At 38.7% G+C, this 19209-nt stretch overlaps 1 protein-coding gene across 2 annotated transcripts in view; it reads right to left on the bottom strand.

Annotated features, from left to right (window-relative positions):
* Positions 1-19209, bottom strand: part of GRM3 (glutamate metabotropic receptor 3) — a 226577-nt gene that overhangs the window by 85561 nt on the left and 121807 nt on the right. For both annotated transcript variants that reach the window (XM_059396940.1, XM_059396941.1), the window contains exon 2: positions 10550-11161. In XM_059396940.1, coding sequence (XP_059252923.1) covers positions 10550-11017 — 468 coding nt within the window. In that variant the 5' untranslated portion in view covers positions 11018-11161. The remainder of the gene's footprint in view (positions 1-10549; positions 11162-19209) is intronic.

The following is a 19209-nucleotide window of genomic DNA, read 5'->3' on the forward strand; positions in this document are numbered from 1 at the left end:
TTTCAAGAGCAGTCATGGAATCAAATTCATTTGGGCTCTAGGCATTGACAGTGGGATCAAAAGGTCTGTGTCAGATCTGGTCCACAGTATATTGATGTTTGCCAGCTACCCTTGCAAAAATGTGGTTCCCAGGAAGACCTGACAGCAACAGACCTGTTAGAAGCATGTCCTTTAATACCTTGGGTATTGATTTTTGACAATGCCTGATAAGGATCTAATAGAAGCACAAGTTGCACTAAAGTATATTTTCTGTAACCTGGAAGTTACTTGTATCACAATATGACAAATATGGCCTTACCAATACGAAAGACATTTCTACTCTTGTGGTTTTTAACCAAAGGCCAAAAGTTGTTGATATGCTTGAGGGGTAGCCGAGGGCTATCGCCTAATTTTAAAAAAAGGTCAGTATTTATTTCTGAGGCCCTGGGGCAATAATTTAGGGTGGAAGATTCTATGCCATATTATGTGTAGCAAATAGAACTGTGTTATCCATGGTTTCTGTGTTCCTTCAACAGAGCTGTAAGGGATGAAAGCAAATAGTGTAGTGGTTCAGTGCACAGGGTTGTAATCAAACAAGCCAGCATTTGGAACTCCAGTTCCTTTCCTCACTAGCTGCATGAACTTAGGCAAATTATTTTAACTACTGAGCTTCAGTTTTCCCACCTGTAGAAAGGAAATAATAGTAGTCCTTCACTTGAAAAGTTACGTGAGGATGTAGTGATAACACATATGAAGTACTTAACTCACTCGCTGCCACTTAGTAAGGGCTCAAAAAGTGATAGAGATGCTGATAATTTCTTACCCTAAAGTCATTCATCCAGCAAACTTTGATCAGTGCCAATGGTACCAGGCAGTATTCTAAAATTTAGCTTTCTATGATGAGTAATGTACTCCTACTGTCTTCCAAGAAATTATAATCTGGTATGAGACAAGGAAACATTATCAAGGTTTAAGATTTTGAGGTACATGTATACAAACTTAAACAAAAGACAGGTGAAGGAGCAACTCATGATGATACTCATGTAAGTCATGGCTGACTCCTGTAGAGAGGAGACATTTAGCCTTGATCTTGAAGGGTCAGTGGAACTTTGCTAGAGAACGAGGAAAGGAAGTTTTAAGGCAGAAGGAAGAATTTGGGCACCGAGAAGTATTTGTTTTAATAGTTTAATTCAGTATTGTTGGGGCAACCAGTGCTCTGCAAGATTTAGTAGAGGGTAAAGAAGAATAGAGGGACTGTGGCTAGACTGCTATGTGTTTTATATGCTATGCTAAAGATTTTGGACTTTATTCTTTAAAAGATAAAAAGCTATTAAAATTCTTAATTAAGGGAATGGCTTGATTGAAGTTGTGTTTTAAAAAGGCCATAGTGGATGATATCCAACTTGAAAAGAAAGAGTCAGGGAAGGATGATGAAAAGGACAAAACATGCATTCCAGCCTTGGCTGTGAGTTCATGTAATCCCAGTAATGATGAATAAATTCATACTAGGAATATCAAGATTGGAGGTGTAAAGAAAAGTTTGAGTCCACTTAAAATTGTTTTATTTGATTGGTAGTTACTCAAATACTTATGTCCCCTTTGTTATCCTGTTCATGTCATTACGGGTCACTTGAATTTTTTTTGGAAGGAAGCAGGTCATAAAAAATATTGGTTGTTGAACAGTATAGAAAGGCTGAAGAACTTTAAAATCCCTGGAAGCATCTCAGAAAAGTGAACATTAAGATTTTCTTGAACGTGGAAATGAAAATTGAGAGTCAGTTAAATAGCCGTCCTAGAAGTTGAAATTTGCTGGATGCCATCAACCTCTGTTTATTGTTGCGTTTCTTTAAATCTGGTTCTCAGTGATATTCCTTACAACTACTGTGTGAGCATAGGTAGTCTGTGCTTAATACAAACATACAGTTTTCACTTCTATGGAAAGTTACTTTTCTGTAGAAAAATTCAGAACACATTGTAGATTATGTGTTCAGTCACATCTGTTTTCCACATTGAGAAAGCTTAATTGCCCAGTTTGTGTTCTGTGAGGCCTCACTGTGAACCTGATGGCAGCTACCCAAGCTGGAGGCATGGTGCCTGGGAGAAACCAACTCGTCCCTGGGATGCATGCCCTACACATTCAACCCTATTAAGTGATGGCAAATGTTGCAAGATGCTTTGCCATTCTGACCACTTGGCAAGGAAATCTGTTCTATATTTGGAATATAATTTTTGAAAGTGTTGCTTCTATTGTATTCTCCCCTGTTGCCGGTTCCCTCTATTGGAAGGTAAAGTCAGAGCTGGCAAGAATCAAGACTTTGTCACTGGTAACAGAGGGATTTCCGTTATATACCAGGTGGTGATGTCGAAAATAGCAACACCACAATTTTAGTGTCCAAAGTCCTACTGATAGACTGCCTGGAGTATCAGCGTTTGCTTAGAGTTAAACTGCAAGTGTTTTTGGAACACTATTCTTAGATTTCCAAAGTCCATTAATTAGAAAAATGCTCCGTACATTTTCACCTGCATTTTTCATAGACCAGTAAAAGCACTTCTACTACATTAAATCAATAAAATTTCATTATTATAAACTGCTAAGTGTTGGCTCCTTCCATATTGAAATACTGAGCTTTATGTATATTGATCCATTTAAAAGGCACATGTTTAATGGTATTTGAAAAGAGAATTTTGTATTGTTAAAGCAAAATCATATCTCAGGTTTAGCTAAAGGAGTACTATTTCAATTAGTTTAGTTCTTCATCTAATAGTATAAAACACCTGCTGTACCATCAGAAATGTCTGCATTCCTTGCTTGTCATCCTATGACCTCCGTCATAGACATGTGGCCACAATACAAGCTGGTTCTCAGCCATGGGCCATTCTGTTGCCCAGTGGATGTTGGTCCTGATGGCACTTGTTTCTCACAAGAGTAGTTTCCAAATAAACACATGACAGAAGGGGAATTAATTAGGGACTAAATTAACCCTAAAGCTAAGGGAAAAAACAGTACATCTTAGATAATTACCTCTGGTGAAAAATTTCTATGATGTCACAGTGTTAAAAACATTTTAAAACTGCTATTGCCTCCTTCCCTATGAAAAAGTCCTTGAACAGTGTTGTCCTTTTCTTGGAGGAGAGGAAGCAGGAGCAATGAGGGGAGGTTTCAAAACAATCAGTTCTGTGAGATTGCTTTAGAATGAAACGTCTAGAAAGGAAATAAATAAAAAGATGCTATCTGAGATGACTTTTGAGTTGGAGTTTTCTGAAGCTTAGGCTGTGTATGTGAATGATCAGGATAGGAGTGTGGGAGGCAGCAGGCTATGGGGATCCTAATGTTGATTCCAGTACTTGCAGAGTGGTAAAACTTTAACTTGGTACCTGACCTTTATGACCCTCAGTTCCCCTAAGAATTATTTCTCTTAGACTGGAGCTGTTAAAAGTTAAAAACAAAAAACAGATTATTATACCATCAATAATAATATGTACTAAAATATAAAATGTTAAATGCTCATTATGTGTGAAGCACTATTTTTTGTGGGTTTTATGTATTTTCTCATTCATTTAATTTCTATGATAAGCCGGTAAGAGAGTGCTATTAATATCTCCATCTTAGACATGAGAAACGAGGAATGAAGGCTTAAATAAATCCTCATCAGTCCACATGTAGAGTTTTAAATCAGTGAGCTGAAATTTTTCAAGAAAGGCATGATAAAAATGTGTAGTTGTAGCATATTTGTGCTATGATCACTATAGCTGCAATATTAAGCTTACTAATGAAACTCTCATCTTTCCTTTTGTGGTGAAAGACACACTAAAGATGGATTCCTCAGTGGATTTCTAAAGTTGTCACTCTGCTTTTCTTGAGGATAGGGTTATGTTTCCTTCTCTTTTGCATTAGCGGAGCACATAGTATGTGGCGCTCCGATGACTCTGTGCGCGGAGAGACTGTATAGAACTAGATTGGACTAGGGACGCAGTCCTTACTATATCTGGAGTGTCCCTGAGTGCCCAGCTTCTAAGGACAAGTGAAGTAGAACCCCTAGAGGTGCTCTCAAATCAAGGCATCTTTTGTGGCACATGTGTGGGCAGTGGAGGAAGGGAGAGTGGAAGAAGACCTTTGTCCCACATGCTCACTTTGCTGCATCATCTTTCTTTTGCATCAAACCCAGGTTTTCAGCTGTCAGAAAATGCTTATTTTGAACTTATGAACATCTAGACTGATCTAGAATAGGTGGGTCATAGCTGTGAACCACCAATCCAAGATTTGTTTAGGGATTTTCAATCTTTTGGACATGTAGATGGACATTAACATCCTGTTCATTAAAAAAAAAAAAAGTTTATTTTCAGCCTGGTCCTAAGTGCCCTTGGTACAAAGGCTAAAGGATGTGTTTCCTAAACTCAGGTGGCTTATAGTTTGGTGGAAGAAAAGATATGCAAATAAACAATTATACTTAATAAGATAGTAACAGGGGGGTGTTTATGTAGTGGGAACTTGGGATAGGTTTCTCAAGAAGGGTAGGGTTGGAACTGAGAACTGAAGGTAGGTAGGGTTTAGCAAGGCCTGCAGAGAGCTAAAGAACATTACATTCCAGGTGGAAGAAATGCTGTGTTCTCTATTTCATGAAAGAATGGGCAGATGGTATCTCAGAGACTATGAGAAAGTGACTTTCCAAGGAGACTTCAGAAACAGGCTTTCTGTTTACACTGATCTGAATATCTTTTTCCTGCTCACGTCCATTCCTTCCTGTTCATTCTGTTATTCTCTCTAGTCTCCTAGGGCTTACGATGTCAAGTGATACTCAGGTCCTTTTCTGGTCCCTCTTTTATGTATGGATTTGATATTTCCTAATTTGCTTATCCAGGCCTCAGGGGCCTGTAAGATGTTTATTTTTAAATTTTATTTTATATTCTCTCTTCTCCACATTAGCCAGACTCTACACAACAGTGTTCTTGATACTCCTGAAATGTAAATGCTTAATAGATGCTTATTTTCTGATAAAAACGATTTTATGAGAGTCCTAGTTGAATATGTAGGTAATTGAGATGCTCGATTCACTGAGTTCATAAAAGTACTACCATAATCAAATGAAATAATAACTGGCTGGGCTTCTTCAAAGTGATCCTGACAGAAAAGAGCCTGTTATTTATTTTGCTTCAAGGTTTAGGTCTACTTCCCTTTGTAATCCCTTATATCCCAATAGTAGAGCATTTTGCTTGTGCATCATGTAATTATAAAAATGAAGAAATGCCCTTAAATGCCATATAGTTCACATACCAGTATGTTGCTTCATTCTCCTCAAAAATGGGTGTTTTGCATGAGTAACTCCAGTGACAGAAGACTCACTTCCTCATATCCCCTGCTCTTTCATTTCTAGGACATCTCCCTTATGTTGGCCCTAAATGCTCCTTGTTCTAGGTCAGTGATTGCCAGTGGGGAAGGGCCATAACTTTGTGATTTGGCAAGGCATGGACACATTTTTGGATGTCACAACTTCACAACTTGGGGTGCTGCTGGGATCCAGTCTAGTGGGTGGAGGCCAGTGATGCTGTAACCTTCCCCCAAAGCACGGGCAGCTCCGGCCCAATAGTGCCAATGCCGAGAAACTCTGCTCTTGATTCACCTTATTTATCTGTGGAATAAGTATAAATTTTTCCATCCAACTGTCTGTCTGATACTTGGACATAGCTAACTGCATGAAAGCTCTTGTATCTCCAAGTCCTTCGACTGTTTTTCTAATGCTATTATAATAAAACCAGCAATTCATGTGTGACTCTTCCCAAAGCATTTAAATGTAAAGGAGGGGGGCGCCTGGGTGGCTCAGTGGGTTAAGCCGCTGCCTTCAGCTCAGGTCATGATCTCGGGATCCTGGGATCGAGTCCCGCATCGGGCTCTCTGCTCAGCAGGGAGCCTGCTTCCCTTCCTCTCTCTCTCTGCCTGCCTCTCCGTCTACTTGTGATTTCTCTCTGTCAAATAAATAAATAAAATATTAAAAAAAAATAAATGTAAAGGAGGGAAGCCTTGAGGGAGAGGAATGCTTCAGACAAACTGATCTGTGGTGGGCCACGTTCACACTGTGGACGTGGGTGGAGGAAAAATAGAGTGTGTCTTGATGTGCTGTCCCCCTCGCCCCATTTGGATAAAATCTGTGAAACTTACTGCAAGGGATTTAGTCTAAGGAATTATTCTTGTCAGAGACATGATGTGAGCAATGCATGGCATGTCCAAATCCATGTCATGATAAACAAGAATGTTACAATGACCCTCTCCCATGGTAAGAGAGGTCCTAGGATGTGGGTATTGCTAAAAATTCTGTTAAAGCACCTGACTATCCCAGGCATGAGAAAGAGGAAGTGAAACACTCTCAACACTCTCTTCCATCCTTTCTCTGAGCTCACCTTGTAGATGCCATCTAACTCATGTCCCCATTTGTTGTGAGGTCACTTTAACCCTCAGAGACACTATTGGGTCAATTTATACCTGTCATTTCAGTTAAAATGTGCTCTAGGTTGGCAAAAAGACAAAAAATGATACAGCCTCTGAAAAGGAGTGAGGAACATTTTTTGGAAGGATTCAAGGGATGTTTTTGAATGGAGAATTGAGAAGCTCTAACTACACAGTCTATTTAAAAAGGCACAAACATAAACAGTGCTTCAAAATGAGTACCATACAGACAACGGCCTGCTAAAGGCAGCCAGTCTGATCCTCCTCTTGAATAAATACGGTTTTCCCTCGAAGTGGGTGGACTGCAGGCTTACAGAGAAGAGCAGCAGCATCTTAAAAATGCTTTGAAAAGAAACTGATTCACCAGAGGGGCCGAATAGACCCCATGTATGTTTGCTAATAAAGAAGGATTTTTGATGCTAGCTTTCATTGATTATCCAGTTAAGAAATCAATACTGTTGTTTCATAAAAAGGACAACCACAGAGTAGTTTGCACTCCTTAATAAGAATGTTGGGAAAACAATTATTAAGGTCTTCATCCATGGTGATACAGCTTAACTCAGCAAATCATTAAGAATTTCCCCTTTCAGGCAGTTTTTACTCCCTGCAAACAATGCCTGTTGTATGAGCTAGTTCAGCAGGAGGCATCTCCTCTCCTGACTTCTGGAGAGTTCTTTTCCGTTAGTGAGGAGATAATGAAAGAAGAGGAAGCTGGAGAGAAAGCATCTCCTGAAGCAATCCCACCAATAAAATAATCTAGGCTCACATGGGGAGATTATTATCATTCTCTAAAGTTCTTTCTCTCACCAGGCAATTTTGTGACAGAAAACTGTGCATTAGTTTGGGACTGGGTACTACAATTAGACAATAGAAGTTTTTAGCTGTGGTGGATTCGTGATCGTACATTTCTACTACAGCTTCACCCCCTTCTCTCCCTCTGCTCAGTTCAAGCAAATATACTTTCCAATAAATATTCAGGGAGTCAGAAGTAGTTAAAAATAGATTGCAGTGTTGACTGATGTGAATGAATCTTTGTGGACAGCTACACACTGTCACCACAGTTACCAGACACCAGGGTCACTGATGAGATTCCAATCCAGGATCAGTAGGTAAGTGTGGGGGTACCTTGAAAAAGCCACTCTCCTAAAATGTTTTCTTCCTTAATGTACTAGAGTGCTTTCAGTTTACCATTAGAAATCTATCACTTTGGATTGCCTTCAACTATTTGTTTTAAAATTCTTATTAAAAGGTTTGTTTCAAATATGTAATACACTTTAATTCTTAGGTATATAGCTAAGAGCCCTCTAGGACCTCTCTTCATTCACCCTGCCTAGCTGAAAGCAAGGCCCTATGGGGAAGGATCCCTCGGAAGGTTGTCTGGAATCTAGTATGTATACATATATGGCTCTTCCTTCTAGCTTACTTTGGATGGGACCAGTGTGTGGTCTAGTCAGATCCTGAGTATTCAGGACACCAAGTGGTGTCCTTTTAGGAGGTAATGAAGCTTTCTCTGTACTTCCTCTCCAGCTCACCCCATTACTTGTGTCAGGGCCTTTTTCTCTGGCACACAAACATTTGCCACCAATATTCTAATTGGCCTCTCGCATCTCTTTCATAATGCAGCCTGCATAACTTTTCTTTAGTGGAGCTGTCATTCTATCAGTCTTCCTTAAAGCCTTTCTAAATGTTGTTTCTGACCTTGTGAGCCACATGAACCATTCTAAATTATAGTTACTGTTATTTCATAGAGGTATTGTACCTGGAGTCAGATCTTAAGTTCCTTGAGGCCAAGGCTGTGTTCTCTCTTACTTTAGTGGTCTTTCTACCTTTGTTGAAGCGTAGGACACACAGAAGGGGATATATACGGATTGACTTGATGCTGAAATACATGGGGTTCCAACAGTGATTTGGCCATGGGGAGAGCCGGGGAGTTGTTTTTAGGTATGGCTCTTCCACTGACTTCCTTTCATTGTGGGAACATAATAGTCACCATTTATTGAATCTTTTAGTGTTTTGGTGAGGCATTTCCCACAGATATTCTCAATTTATCCTCTAAACAACTTGTCAAGATAAATGCTATACAGGTGAGCTAGTAAATGATGGAGTTGGAAATAAAACCCAAGTCTTTCTGGTGCCAGAATTGATATCCTTTTCATTATAGTGTGATACTTTTGGTTTCCTTATTTACACTATGGAGACAGAACCTATATCAGCATTTGTGACTTTATGGTGATATTGACCAGATGAATGAAATAGTAAGGTCCTTTGATGATTAAGAAGTGGCTTCTTCCATTGTGAACTTGTACAGGATTTTAATAGCCCAGATTTTTTTTTTCTAAAACAATCTGCCCTTTTTTTGAGGAGTACATAGGTAGTAAATGAATAATATTAGATTTTAAAAAATCTATGTGCCTGGCATAGTTTGTTAATTACTTTGGATAAATAGTTATTTACACATCTGCTGTAGAATGTTATTTACTGCACTGGGAGAAACTAAGGTCAGAAGAGCATATATGTAATTTCTTACCAGTGCTAATATTGAGTATAACATAAAATTTATAAAACGATTGACACTCATTTGGTGAAGTTATTATTGAAAGATGATAGATATATATTTTTAATTCTCTCTTCTCAAATAGCAAATCCCATCTCTTCTGATCCAAGTTTAGAAATAGTGGCAAAATTAACATAATATGCTTTGAGATGTGTAATATTTTCTATCCACCTAATGAAGTCAAAGGGTGTTTATGAAAAACCAATTATCCTAATTACTCATAATATGAGGGTGTGTTCTGAAGAAGGAAAGAGATTTGAAGTACCTCATTTAGAACAGCACAGAATTTTAAATGCAAGGAATCTGTGAGATAGAAATAAGGTTATTCCAATGCAAATAGAGCCAATTTCAGTGGTTTGTGACATATAAAGACATGAATGTAATCTGACTTCCTTTAGTTCTTATGACTTTGATTATAGTAATTTGGTAGGACACAAAGTACATGACTTAGAATCTTGGATTTTTATTACTGTGACACAAAATATTGAACTGCAACTAACATACAGGAATCACATGGGACAGTTGAAAGAGCACAAAAGTACGCAAGATGCGAATTCTAGTTTTTGAGTTACCTACCAATGGGTGTTTTCATGAAACCAGTCTTTCTGGGGCTTGGGAAAGTGTCAAATTTGAGTTAGACAATTTCTTAATTGTTTTCTATCTCTAAAGTTTTGTGACCCTAAAAGTGAGCATTGCTAGAGTTTGAATAATATGTTCCTCTTTTCCCAACAAAAGTAAGAGAGCCGGTTAGCAGCTTTCTCTCTAATTTAAGTTGCATGCTGAATTGTTCCCTTTTTTTCTTTATGGTAGTCATTTGTGGCTTTTCTGTGTACATTTTCAGATTTATACCATGAGAAATTGTTGACGATTTATCTCTGAACAAAATAATGCCTTAGTAAAAACTAGTATAAAAAAATAGAGTTTAGATATTATTTCTTCTTGTGACAGATTGTATCGATGGATTCAAATCACCACACCACCTTATTCATATGTCCTTTGGTGATATAACTTTGCAGCACTTGTGCTGTGGGCAGGACACATTTCTCTGCTTCTTGACTTCTGAGCCCTGTCTGTTGCTTTGGCTAATAATGGGCTGCTAGCAGATATGACACAACCAGGGGCCTAGAAGGGGAATGTGCAGTGAAGTTTGCATTCCCTTGCACTTCTGCCATGTCCCTGAGAAGAACTCGTTTGGGCTAGCCCACTGATTCGAGGTGGAGGGTAAGGGACAACCTAGAGTATAGCCACCCATAGCTGAACCCTACCTCAATCAACTCATTCCAGTTGATCTTCAGAATTACAAACTATAATAATAAATAATTGTTGTTTTAAGTCATTCAATTTTGGAGTAGTTTGCTATGCTATAGTAGCTACCTGATACAATTCTAAACAATTTTCATTGCTAGAGAAATGTTCCTTCTGCACACCTGTCTTATAAAATACCCAAAGAAGTCATCAGTTACATTGTTAATATTATCCATTAATGAAATCATAGATTTCATTATGTTCTTTATGTTTCCCTGGGACATAAAACCAAAGAGACATAGCATTTTAGCAACAGCACTGGCCTATCTTACCTGTATGGAAACACTGCTGTATGAGCCGCCAATGACCCCTGCAATGAGCAGAGGGATATTTTCTTGAATGGCGTAGGATCCATCAGGACACATATACTCAGCTTCATCCACTTTAGTCAAAGATGCCCTGACGAATTCCAGCGATTGCTCTAATGCATAGGTATCCCGTGAACATGTATCCAAAATGTGTACACCCAACTTCACTCCTGGCAGCAAGTAATTGTCTTTGTTGATTTCATCAATAGCAAACAACATGGCTTCCAGGCGTTGAATTCCTCGGTCTTCATTGATTCGCCCACATTCTTCAGTTCCAGTGCCTTTTTCATTAATAGGAAACAGGCCCCCTAAAACAAGGTCACCTTCTATTTTAATCTCTCTCCTCAGAAAATTATGGTCTCCTAAAGAGAGTAAAAATCCCTTTGAAAACAAAGCTAACGTAAGAACTTGGAGTCTCGTGAACATCTTCATGAGTCCTGTTTCTGTACCTCTGGGAGATATCAATGGATGAAGCCAATGTTGCCCGCTAGTCCTCCTCTCTCATTTCCAAACTGGATCTTTGGCCTGTCCTTCAAACAAGGGAGGAACAGACTAACAGAGCCTGTCACCAAATTCCTAAGGAGATAAAAATTATATGAATAAAATAGTAAAGAAAACAACAGTGATTACATGGATGGCCCCCAATCAGACCTTTGAAGGGATCGTGACTCAAGTTAGCATTTAGCAAACACATACTGCACCACTGCACCACTGCACCACACCTGCGCCAGGCACTCTCCCATAGATACCCTCACCCAGTTCTTACAACATGTGATGACATAGAGTTCAGTGCTTCCATCTCCCAGAAAGGGATCCCAAGGACTAAAGAGGTAAAGTGACTTGACAAAGTGTACCTAGAATGGAGGTAGTGTTTAGACTCCGGTTTTCCAAATGCCAAGTTCAGTACTCAATCTACTCAGTCATTGACTTTGCTATTGGTAGGGCAGTAACTTGAATATGAGTCTTGATCCCTTCTCTTTCAGTTCCATTTATATCCCACCCCTTTTTTTCACTCTTTTCTTACCATTTGGAAATGCAACAAAACACAGTGGGAACTGTGCCACCACATTTCTGCCCTTCCTTCATTCCAGGTTCTCTCAGCCCACTGCAGTCAAGATTCTGTCTTCATTGCTTCACTCCAAAAACACCACCACCACCACCACCACCTCTGGAAAAAGCTACTATTGATCTACTAGTTTCCAAATCTACTGACCCCATTGTAGTCCTCATTTTACTTGACCTTAATTGAAATTCTGACTCCTTTCTGTCTGTTGCAACTTCCTAGGTTTCTGTTCTCTTGCTTTTACATCTCAGATTCCATTGTTGAAGCCCTCCTCTCCACCTCCATTCCTGTAGGTCATCAAGTTTCATGGTTTCAACTGTCACTGAAATGACTCTTAGGTTAGCTGTCTCCTAAATAGCTCTGCCTATACATCCTTTGGACATGTCGAAGTCTCTAGGTCGAAACTTCTCCCTTATTTCTGTGAAGGGATCTTCTCTGTATCCAGGTTCTCAAGCCAGAAACCTTGCAAGCTGGAGCCCTTCCCGCTTAACTCCTCCCCACACTTAATTAGCCACTAAGTCCTGTAAAATCTACCTTTGAACATCTCTCAAAGCCACCTCCTTATTTATAACCCCACTGTGCAGGCTCTTATTATCACTAACAGGACCATAGCAGTAGATTCCTGCAGGCCCAATAAGCACATTTTTGTGAGTTAGGAAAAGATAACCTTCCTCAAGTACAAACTTTTCAAAATTTATTATTGTGTAACCTGGACTACAGATGCTGAGTAAAGTGCAATTGCTGATTGCTGCCTTCTCCAACCAAACGCAGGTAACTCCCGATGTGGCTCTCAGAGTTAGAGGAGTATAGTGGTTACTAGTATGGGGGTTTGCACAGTAGGTTGTCATTTAGGACAGTTCCATAAATCAAGCTTCTTTTTACAAAAAGGCTAGAACATATGCACGTTCAAGGAATCAGACAAAGCTCTGCTATGAAGATCATGTTTTTGATGAATAGGGGTACCCCAGAGAGCTTTCCAGAATCCTGATGTGGAGTAGCCCAATTACATGCACACAAACCAGTGGACCCACTATTGTACTCCTTGCCACCCAGCTCCCTAGGACTAGAGCAAACACTGGCCAGTGCCCTTACTGTGTCTGTTCACTGCCATTCTCCCCAGATGACGCAAGCTTAATATTTTTAGAATTGGGTGAGAGAAGTGATAGCAGAGATTCCTGGAGCATTCTCCTGACCCGATATAGGTGCCTGTCCCTGTGTGTAATTTGGTGTGCCTGTCTGCTCTCCTGCTTTTGTGCATGATTATATGGGGTCTTATGAAGGAGGAGACTCTCCTGGCTACATCTCAACTTAGGATGTCTGAAAGCCACACCACCTGTGTGCTGTCAGATAGGTTAGCAAATGTTAATCATCTGAATGGGGTCCCACTAGAGGAGGTACTTGAATAATGCATAATTTTAATTGCTGTTCAGAATGGCCCATCTCCTGTCAACCTGTACTGACTTCCTTTTGCCTCTAGGTTGAAGAATTGACTTCTTTATGCTCTATGATCTTGTCCCTGTCTGGCTCTCAAGTCTCACTGCTCACCAGGCCTGTCAGTTCCATTCCACCTCTGCCTTCACATCTTATGCTCCAGCTGTTACCAAACCATGTTTATCTGAGAGGGCATCTTGGATGTTGATGGCTCCTTGGTTCTTCTTGTTTCTCCCTTTGCTGCAAATGCCCTTCTATAGCCATTTGTCTGGCGAAAACCGGCTTATCATTTAAAACTCAATAGTCACCACCAGGAAAAGCCAAGAAATTTTTTGCTATCTTCTTTCCCCAAATTGTTTACTCCCTGTTTTCTATTCCTACTCTAGCTAGTTCCAGAAATGTTTGCTGTTGCTATTATAATTCTTACTTGTTTCCTTGTCTGCTCATTGGGAATAAATAAAATAGCACAACATTGAGGATTTTTAAGATATGAAGAAAAAAATCAAATCTCAACAAAGAAAAAAATAGAGACAGGAATTAGTCTAGTGCGTACTTCAACATTTTTGACATTTCTTCCTTCTCACGTTAGCAGTGCTCTTTAAAGCCTGGCTTTCCACATGCTTTCTGTTCCTTTCACGTGGAGTAAGTGATGGGTTGTTTTCTTGAGACTTAGGAGTCATCTGGGTTTATTTTGTTTATTTAGGTGTGAGCCTCAGCAGTGACAACAGCAGCCACTGGAACGCTCAGTGTTAGCCCAGAGCCTGTCTGGGAGAGCTGCTACAGGGCACCAGAAAGTCTAATAATAACAATTTTTTTTTAAAAAAAGTTGATACTGTGGTATGTTTTTTCTTTTTTCTTTTTTTTTAACGTCTCATATCAATTTCTAGTCTTTGATCTTTACGTGCAGTTCCCTTTGAAGTAAAACTGCCATGAAAGGCAAAGACACTGTGATCATTATCGTTAATGGTAAAGCAGCAGAAATTGCTTTATAAAATAATTGTTTTTAATGGATCTAATAAAAGAGAATAGCTAATTAAAGAAGGTCATCAACACAATCTTACCATGTGACTCTGAAAAAAAATGAAGATGTATTTTGCATCGGAAGGAAGTTTGCTCAAGTAATAAAGATGATGTTATAGTTTATGGAAAACTTAATTTTCTCTTAAGAAAATGCTCTTCGTGGGGCACCTGGGTGGCTCAGTGGGTTAAAGCCTCTGCCTTCAGTTCAGGTCATGATCCCAGGGTCCTGGGATCGAGCCCCACGACGACGGGCTATCTGCTCAGCAGGGAGCCTGCTTCCTCCTCTCTCTCTGCCTGCCTCTCTGCCTACTTGTGATCTCCGTCTGTCAAATAAATAAATAAAATCTTTAAAAAAAAAAAAAGAAAGAAAATGCTCTTCGCTAAAGTAGACTTAGAAAGGGAACATCACATTCCACTGAAAGTCCTAATACAGAGCAGTCTATCTCTTGTACAGGTAGGGGTTCTTTTTTATTTATCACTGTATATCCAGGGCCTGGCATAGTGTTTGCCTGCAATCTAGAAGGTATTCAACAAGCATTTCTTGAAGGAATAGAGACATCCATGGCTATTATGCCTGCAGATGACTGTTTACTATTTATTTGTGGCACAGTAAAAGAGAACTAAAGTAGAGAAAGGGGTTATTTTATTTCATCACCTCCCTAATCATCTCAAGGGCTCTTATCCTATTATGCTCTTTGATGGTAGGATCACTAACAGGTAGAACGAAAGGAATTATTCTGTAAAGATGCTGGAATGGAATGCTGCCTTTGTATTTGGCAGTTGCTGCTGGGGTGGATTCCTGTGAAGCTGGGAGAGATGTGGCCTCAGATTGACCTACATTTACTTAACTGAAAGCTTTAGTCAGGAGAATGCTAAATTAGGAACATGCATATTATCCTATTTCAAAGCATCAGAGATGCTCATCAAATATTTATTGAACACCTACTATGTGTGTGCTAGGCCATCAGCTGGCTTTGCAGAATATAAATTTTAATTGCAAACAAATGGACGTTATCTCTTCTATCAAATGACATTCTAAAAGCTTAGGTATTTTGATGTAGAAAGTGATGGAAATCTACCCATCTCTGTTTCTACCAACTATCGCTGTCATTTGTGAAAACCTTAAAAATAAGCTCCCCATGGTAATTGTCAATAAGTGCCTGAGTCAAAAAGCAATCCGTTATATATTAATACATACATTTAAAAATTAGATCTACAGATCTTAAAAACAAGTTGACTGACAATATTATGTAAAATATTTTTCCTTTAAACCCTCTAACAAGGCATCTTTGAGTAACATTTAATGTAGTCTCAGAGAATTACAAATTAAAAATCAATTAGAGTAATGTTTAAATACACAGTCTTAATATTTTCTTATTTACCTTTTCCTTAAAGCAAAATTTAAAATGATTAAGACCGTAGGGCCATGAATAATTTAAAAACACTTAACATTATTTAAAATGAAGCCCTAAGAGCTAAAAGAACAGGAAATTAAAATTTAACATGGAAAAATAGACAAACATGCTTAATTTAATACAACTGTTTATCTCTGAGTAACAGCTTATCGGATTGTGGGAAAGGGCACCAACCACTTCTTTTCAGGTTCCTTTCATTATAAATCAGCCAGCAGCACATTCCCCAGATAAACAGGCTCCCTACTGTAGCCACATTCACATGCAGCTGGAGAACAGCAGTTCTGCAGTGAAAGTTCTCCGTTCAGGGATGATGAGTGATGTGTCAACTATAAACAAGCATGTGTAGCCCTTTCTGTAGGCAGCCTGCTCACCAATGTTTTATTAATCGGTGCATTAATTGAATCTCAGAGGTTTGCTGTGAATATAACCCCTGGAATACATGGGCAAGAAGCATTTGTATACTCCGCATATGCTAATATGTATTTTCCTTCCTCCCTTGACTTTGCCCAGGGACACAGTGTTGAAAATGAAATCCAGTTTGACTCAGTAAGTAGTTATTCAGGGGAGATAAGAAGGCCATTCCCCATGCCCACTCTTTCCTAAAAAGAAACCCTTAAGTTGCTGAAGGGCTTTGAGTGTTATCTGGAAAAAATTTAGGGTTAGTGATATTGTATGAAATTTGGTTGCACATTTGTTTATAAAATTTTCAGCTGCCATAATTCCAGGCAATAAAAGACATGGCCTTTGTCCTTGAACTGCCATTTTTAAACAGAGCCTGTAGCTTACTGACATTTTTAAGAGCTGGATGTTATCAGGTACAGTTCTAATTCCTTTACTCTTAGTAGGTGACAGAAGTATTTTTTCCACCAGAAACATTTAAGAAATTGTAATGAATAGCTGACTATTTAAAATCCAATTATTTTTAGCAAATCTAGCTTAAAACTTCTAGTTTAAATTACTCCCAACTATAAAGTGGTTTAATTCTACTTGCTGAATTCCCATATAGTTTGTGCTGTGTTTATTATCATGATCATATTTTGTTTTATATTTATTTGTTCATTTATTAAATTGAAATTTAGTAATTGGAAATTGTTCTTTCTTTCTTCCTCATTAGATTGTAAGCTATCGAATATCAAGGACAGTGCCTTAGACATTTCTCTATTTCCCACAGTGCCTCACATGTATAGTTGTCTCATACTGGTTAGATGATAAATTCCAAATAGCATGTAATTTTTTGAGAGATTGGTCAGAGGATTGGAAAAATAATTAGGAAATTCCCTGCAGAGAATGAAGAAGATAATGGAAAAGACCATTTTTCTTCTTCTTCTTCTTTTTTTACCCCCAAAGTGACCTTATAATAGGTCAAGATTCAAATATGGTACTTAGAGTAACTTGACTGGAATAGCTTTTAATCTTCTTTTGACTTTGAATTGCTGAATTTTTAAAGGAAAAGATATAAAGTAAAACTAGAAAAGTTGAGAGCACTTGGAGAAATTAGAAAAGTTAGGACATACAGGGGTGTGAAGAAAGAAGAATGAAAAATAACACAGGGCCTACAGGTCGGATTCCATGATGCATGAATGAAAAGGCAAGAGACTGGAGGCCAGGCCAATGTATTTAGATTTGAGGTTATGGAGGAAAGTTTTGCTTTCTCTCAACTTTTTTTAGTTTGAGGAAGTTTGAGATACCAGAATCTATATAAAATATCACATAAAGAAAAACATAGGTCAAGAAATCAATTGACCACACTCTTTCCTCTGATCCCATCTTAGTCACAGTAAAGGCAGAAGAAACCCGCAAACTCTAGGTGGCTCTCTGGAGGAGAGAGGTGCTGCCAGTTGGGATGATGGAGCCCGAAAGAGATAATGATGCCAAGAGGAGAAATGCCCAATTCACAATTTGAACTTTAATCCTCTGCCTCTGCCCCCTGCAAAAAATCACATATACTATTTCCTCTATCCTCTCAAAAAAAAAAAAAAGTGTTTTTATGAGGTAGGCAAACAGGTTTACAGTTGTGCTAAACTTTAGTCCTTAGGGTAATAGTCAATAATATTAACTTGATTCATTCAATATAGAGTATATGAAAGATTTATTCACGTTCCATCGAAGTAAATCTTTACTGTTCTAAACACCAAACTGCACAGTATTTTCCTGCATGTGTGTGTGTGTGTGTTGCCATGTCAGCTGATTTTTCATCCTTAAGTTTCCTAACCTCCTTACAAAGCCTTAGAATCAGAGCCTCCCCAGATTCTCTGCAGTCCACCTTTGTCCTTTTCCTCTTAGAAGCTGCCAAGTCTAATAGAAGTTACAGGTTTGTCAGCATGAACAGCGAGTACAGAAACTGGGTTTGTCAAAAGCTTTCCCTCTAGCTATGGACAAAATGGTAAAGGAGAAGAAATGAAGAAATATTTTTCATACGAGAACATTTTTACCTTTTGGTCATGTGATCTATCAATTGGCTTGGCTGTTATTTATAATGTTCTGGGTATGTATAGTCCTTTCTCTTGAATAATATTGAATTATTTTGCACAATGAACTAACTTTTACTGCTTCCTGTGAGAAAGAATTACATTATCTATTGCTGAGGTGTGTGTGGGGGAGAAATTTATAATGCAAGCTATTCACAGTAGTAGAAGTAAATATAGAATTAGGACCTAAGGAAGTTTAAAAAAAAATCATTATTGATAAAGTCTTACAAAAGAGAACACATATCAACACATCATCCTGTTTCCCCCAAAATATCATACCCATAGGGAAATGGTAAAATGTTTGAAACACCACCATCCTTGCTTAGTGCCAAAGAAGTTGTTAGAATATCTGTAGCAGGCTTCTGCTTCTGGCCAATCATAGTAGTTAGTATTGAATCTGCCTTCCAGCTGAAAGATAGCTATAAAACTGGACAAAACATATAAGGCAAACTATGACCCTTGAGAGAATGAAACACAGGAGGGGAACTCCATGATTACTCTATGAATTTCCCAACATTCTACATGGGAGCGCCTTTCTGCCCTGGGCCAGTGACAGTATTGTTGACCTCAAGAGGCAGAGATTAGAGCTATTGGCTTCTGAAGTGGTTGCAGTTTGTAGGGTAGAATGCTGCATAGAGATGGTGAGCATAAGGACAATGTGTTACATAGCTGGTCGTGTTATATATAGAGTGAGATTCAGTGAGTCCTGGCAGCGATCACCTGCCTACAAGACGTTTGAGAGATACATGTCAATATCAGAGGTCATGCATATCAGAAAATTAATGAAGTTCTAACCCAGCTCCAGTGGAGAGACCATACCAGGCCTTATTGTACTTCCAATTAAATTCCCAGAAAGTCTACCCTGTATAAGTAAGATCCAAGCTCAGGAATGAAGGGTATCTTACAGGATGACATCTAAAATAGACCCACCCTAATGAGACTAAAACTAACTCTAAAAAAACTAAAACTAAAATTATCCACCAGTTACTTAATTGCCTGCTAAGCCAAAATTTGAAACTCTTAAAGGAAGTGATATAATTTAGACTGCCTTCAGTATAATTCCACAGTAACCAGCATATAATCAAAGATTGTTTGATATATAAGAAAATAGGAAAATGTGACCCAGAGTACAGAGAGAAAGTGTTCAATAGAAATAGGCCCTGAGGGGTGCCTGGGTGGCTCAGTGGGTTAAGCCTCTGCCTTCAGCTCGGGTCATGATCTCAGGGT

This window comes from Mustela nigripes, chromosome 4 (assembly GCF_022355385.1).
Source record: "Mustela nigripes isolate SB6536 chromosome 4, MUSNIG.SB6536, whole genome shotgun sequence".
Taxonomy (NCBI): domain Eukaryota; kingdom Metazoa; phylum Chordata; class Mammalia; order Carnivora; family Mustelidae; genus Mustela; species Mustela nigripes.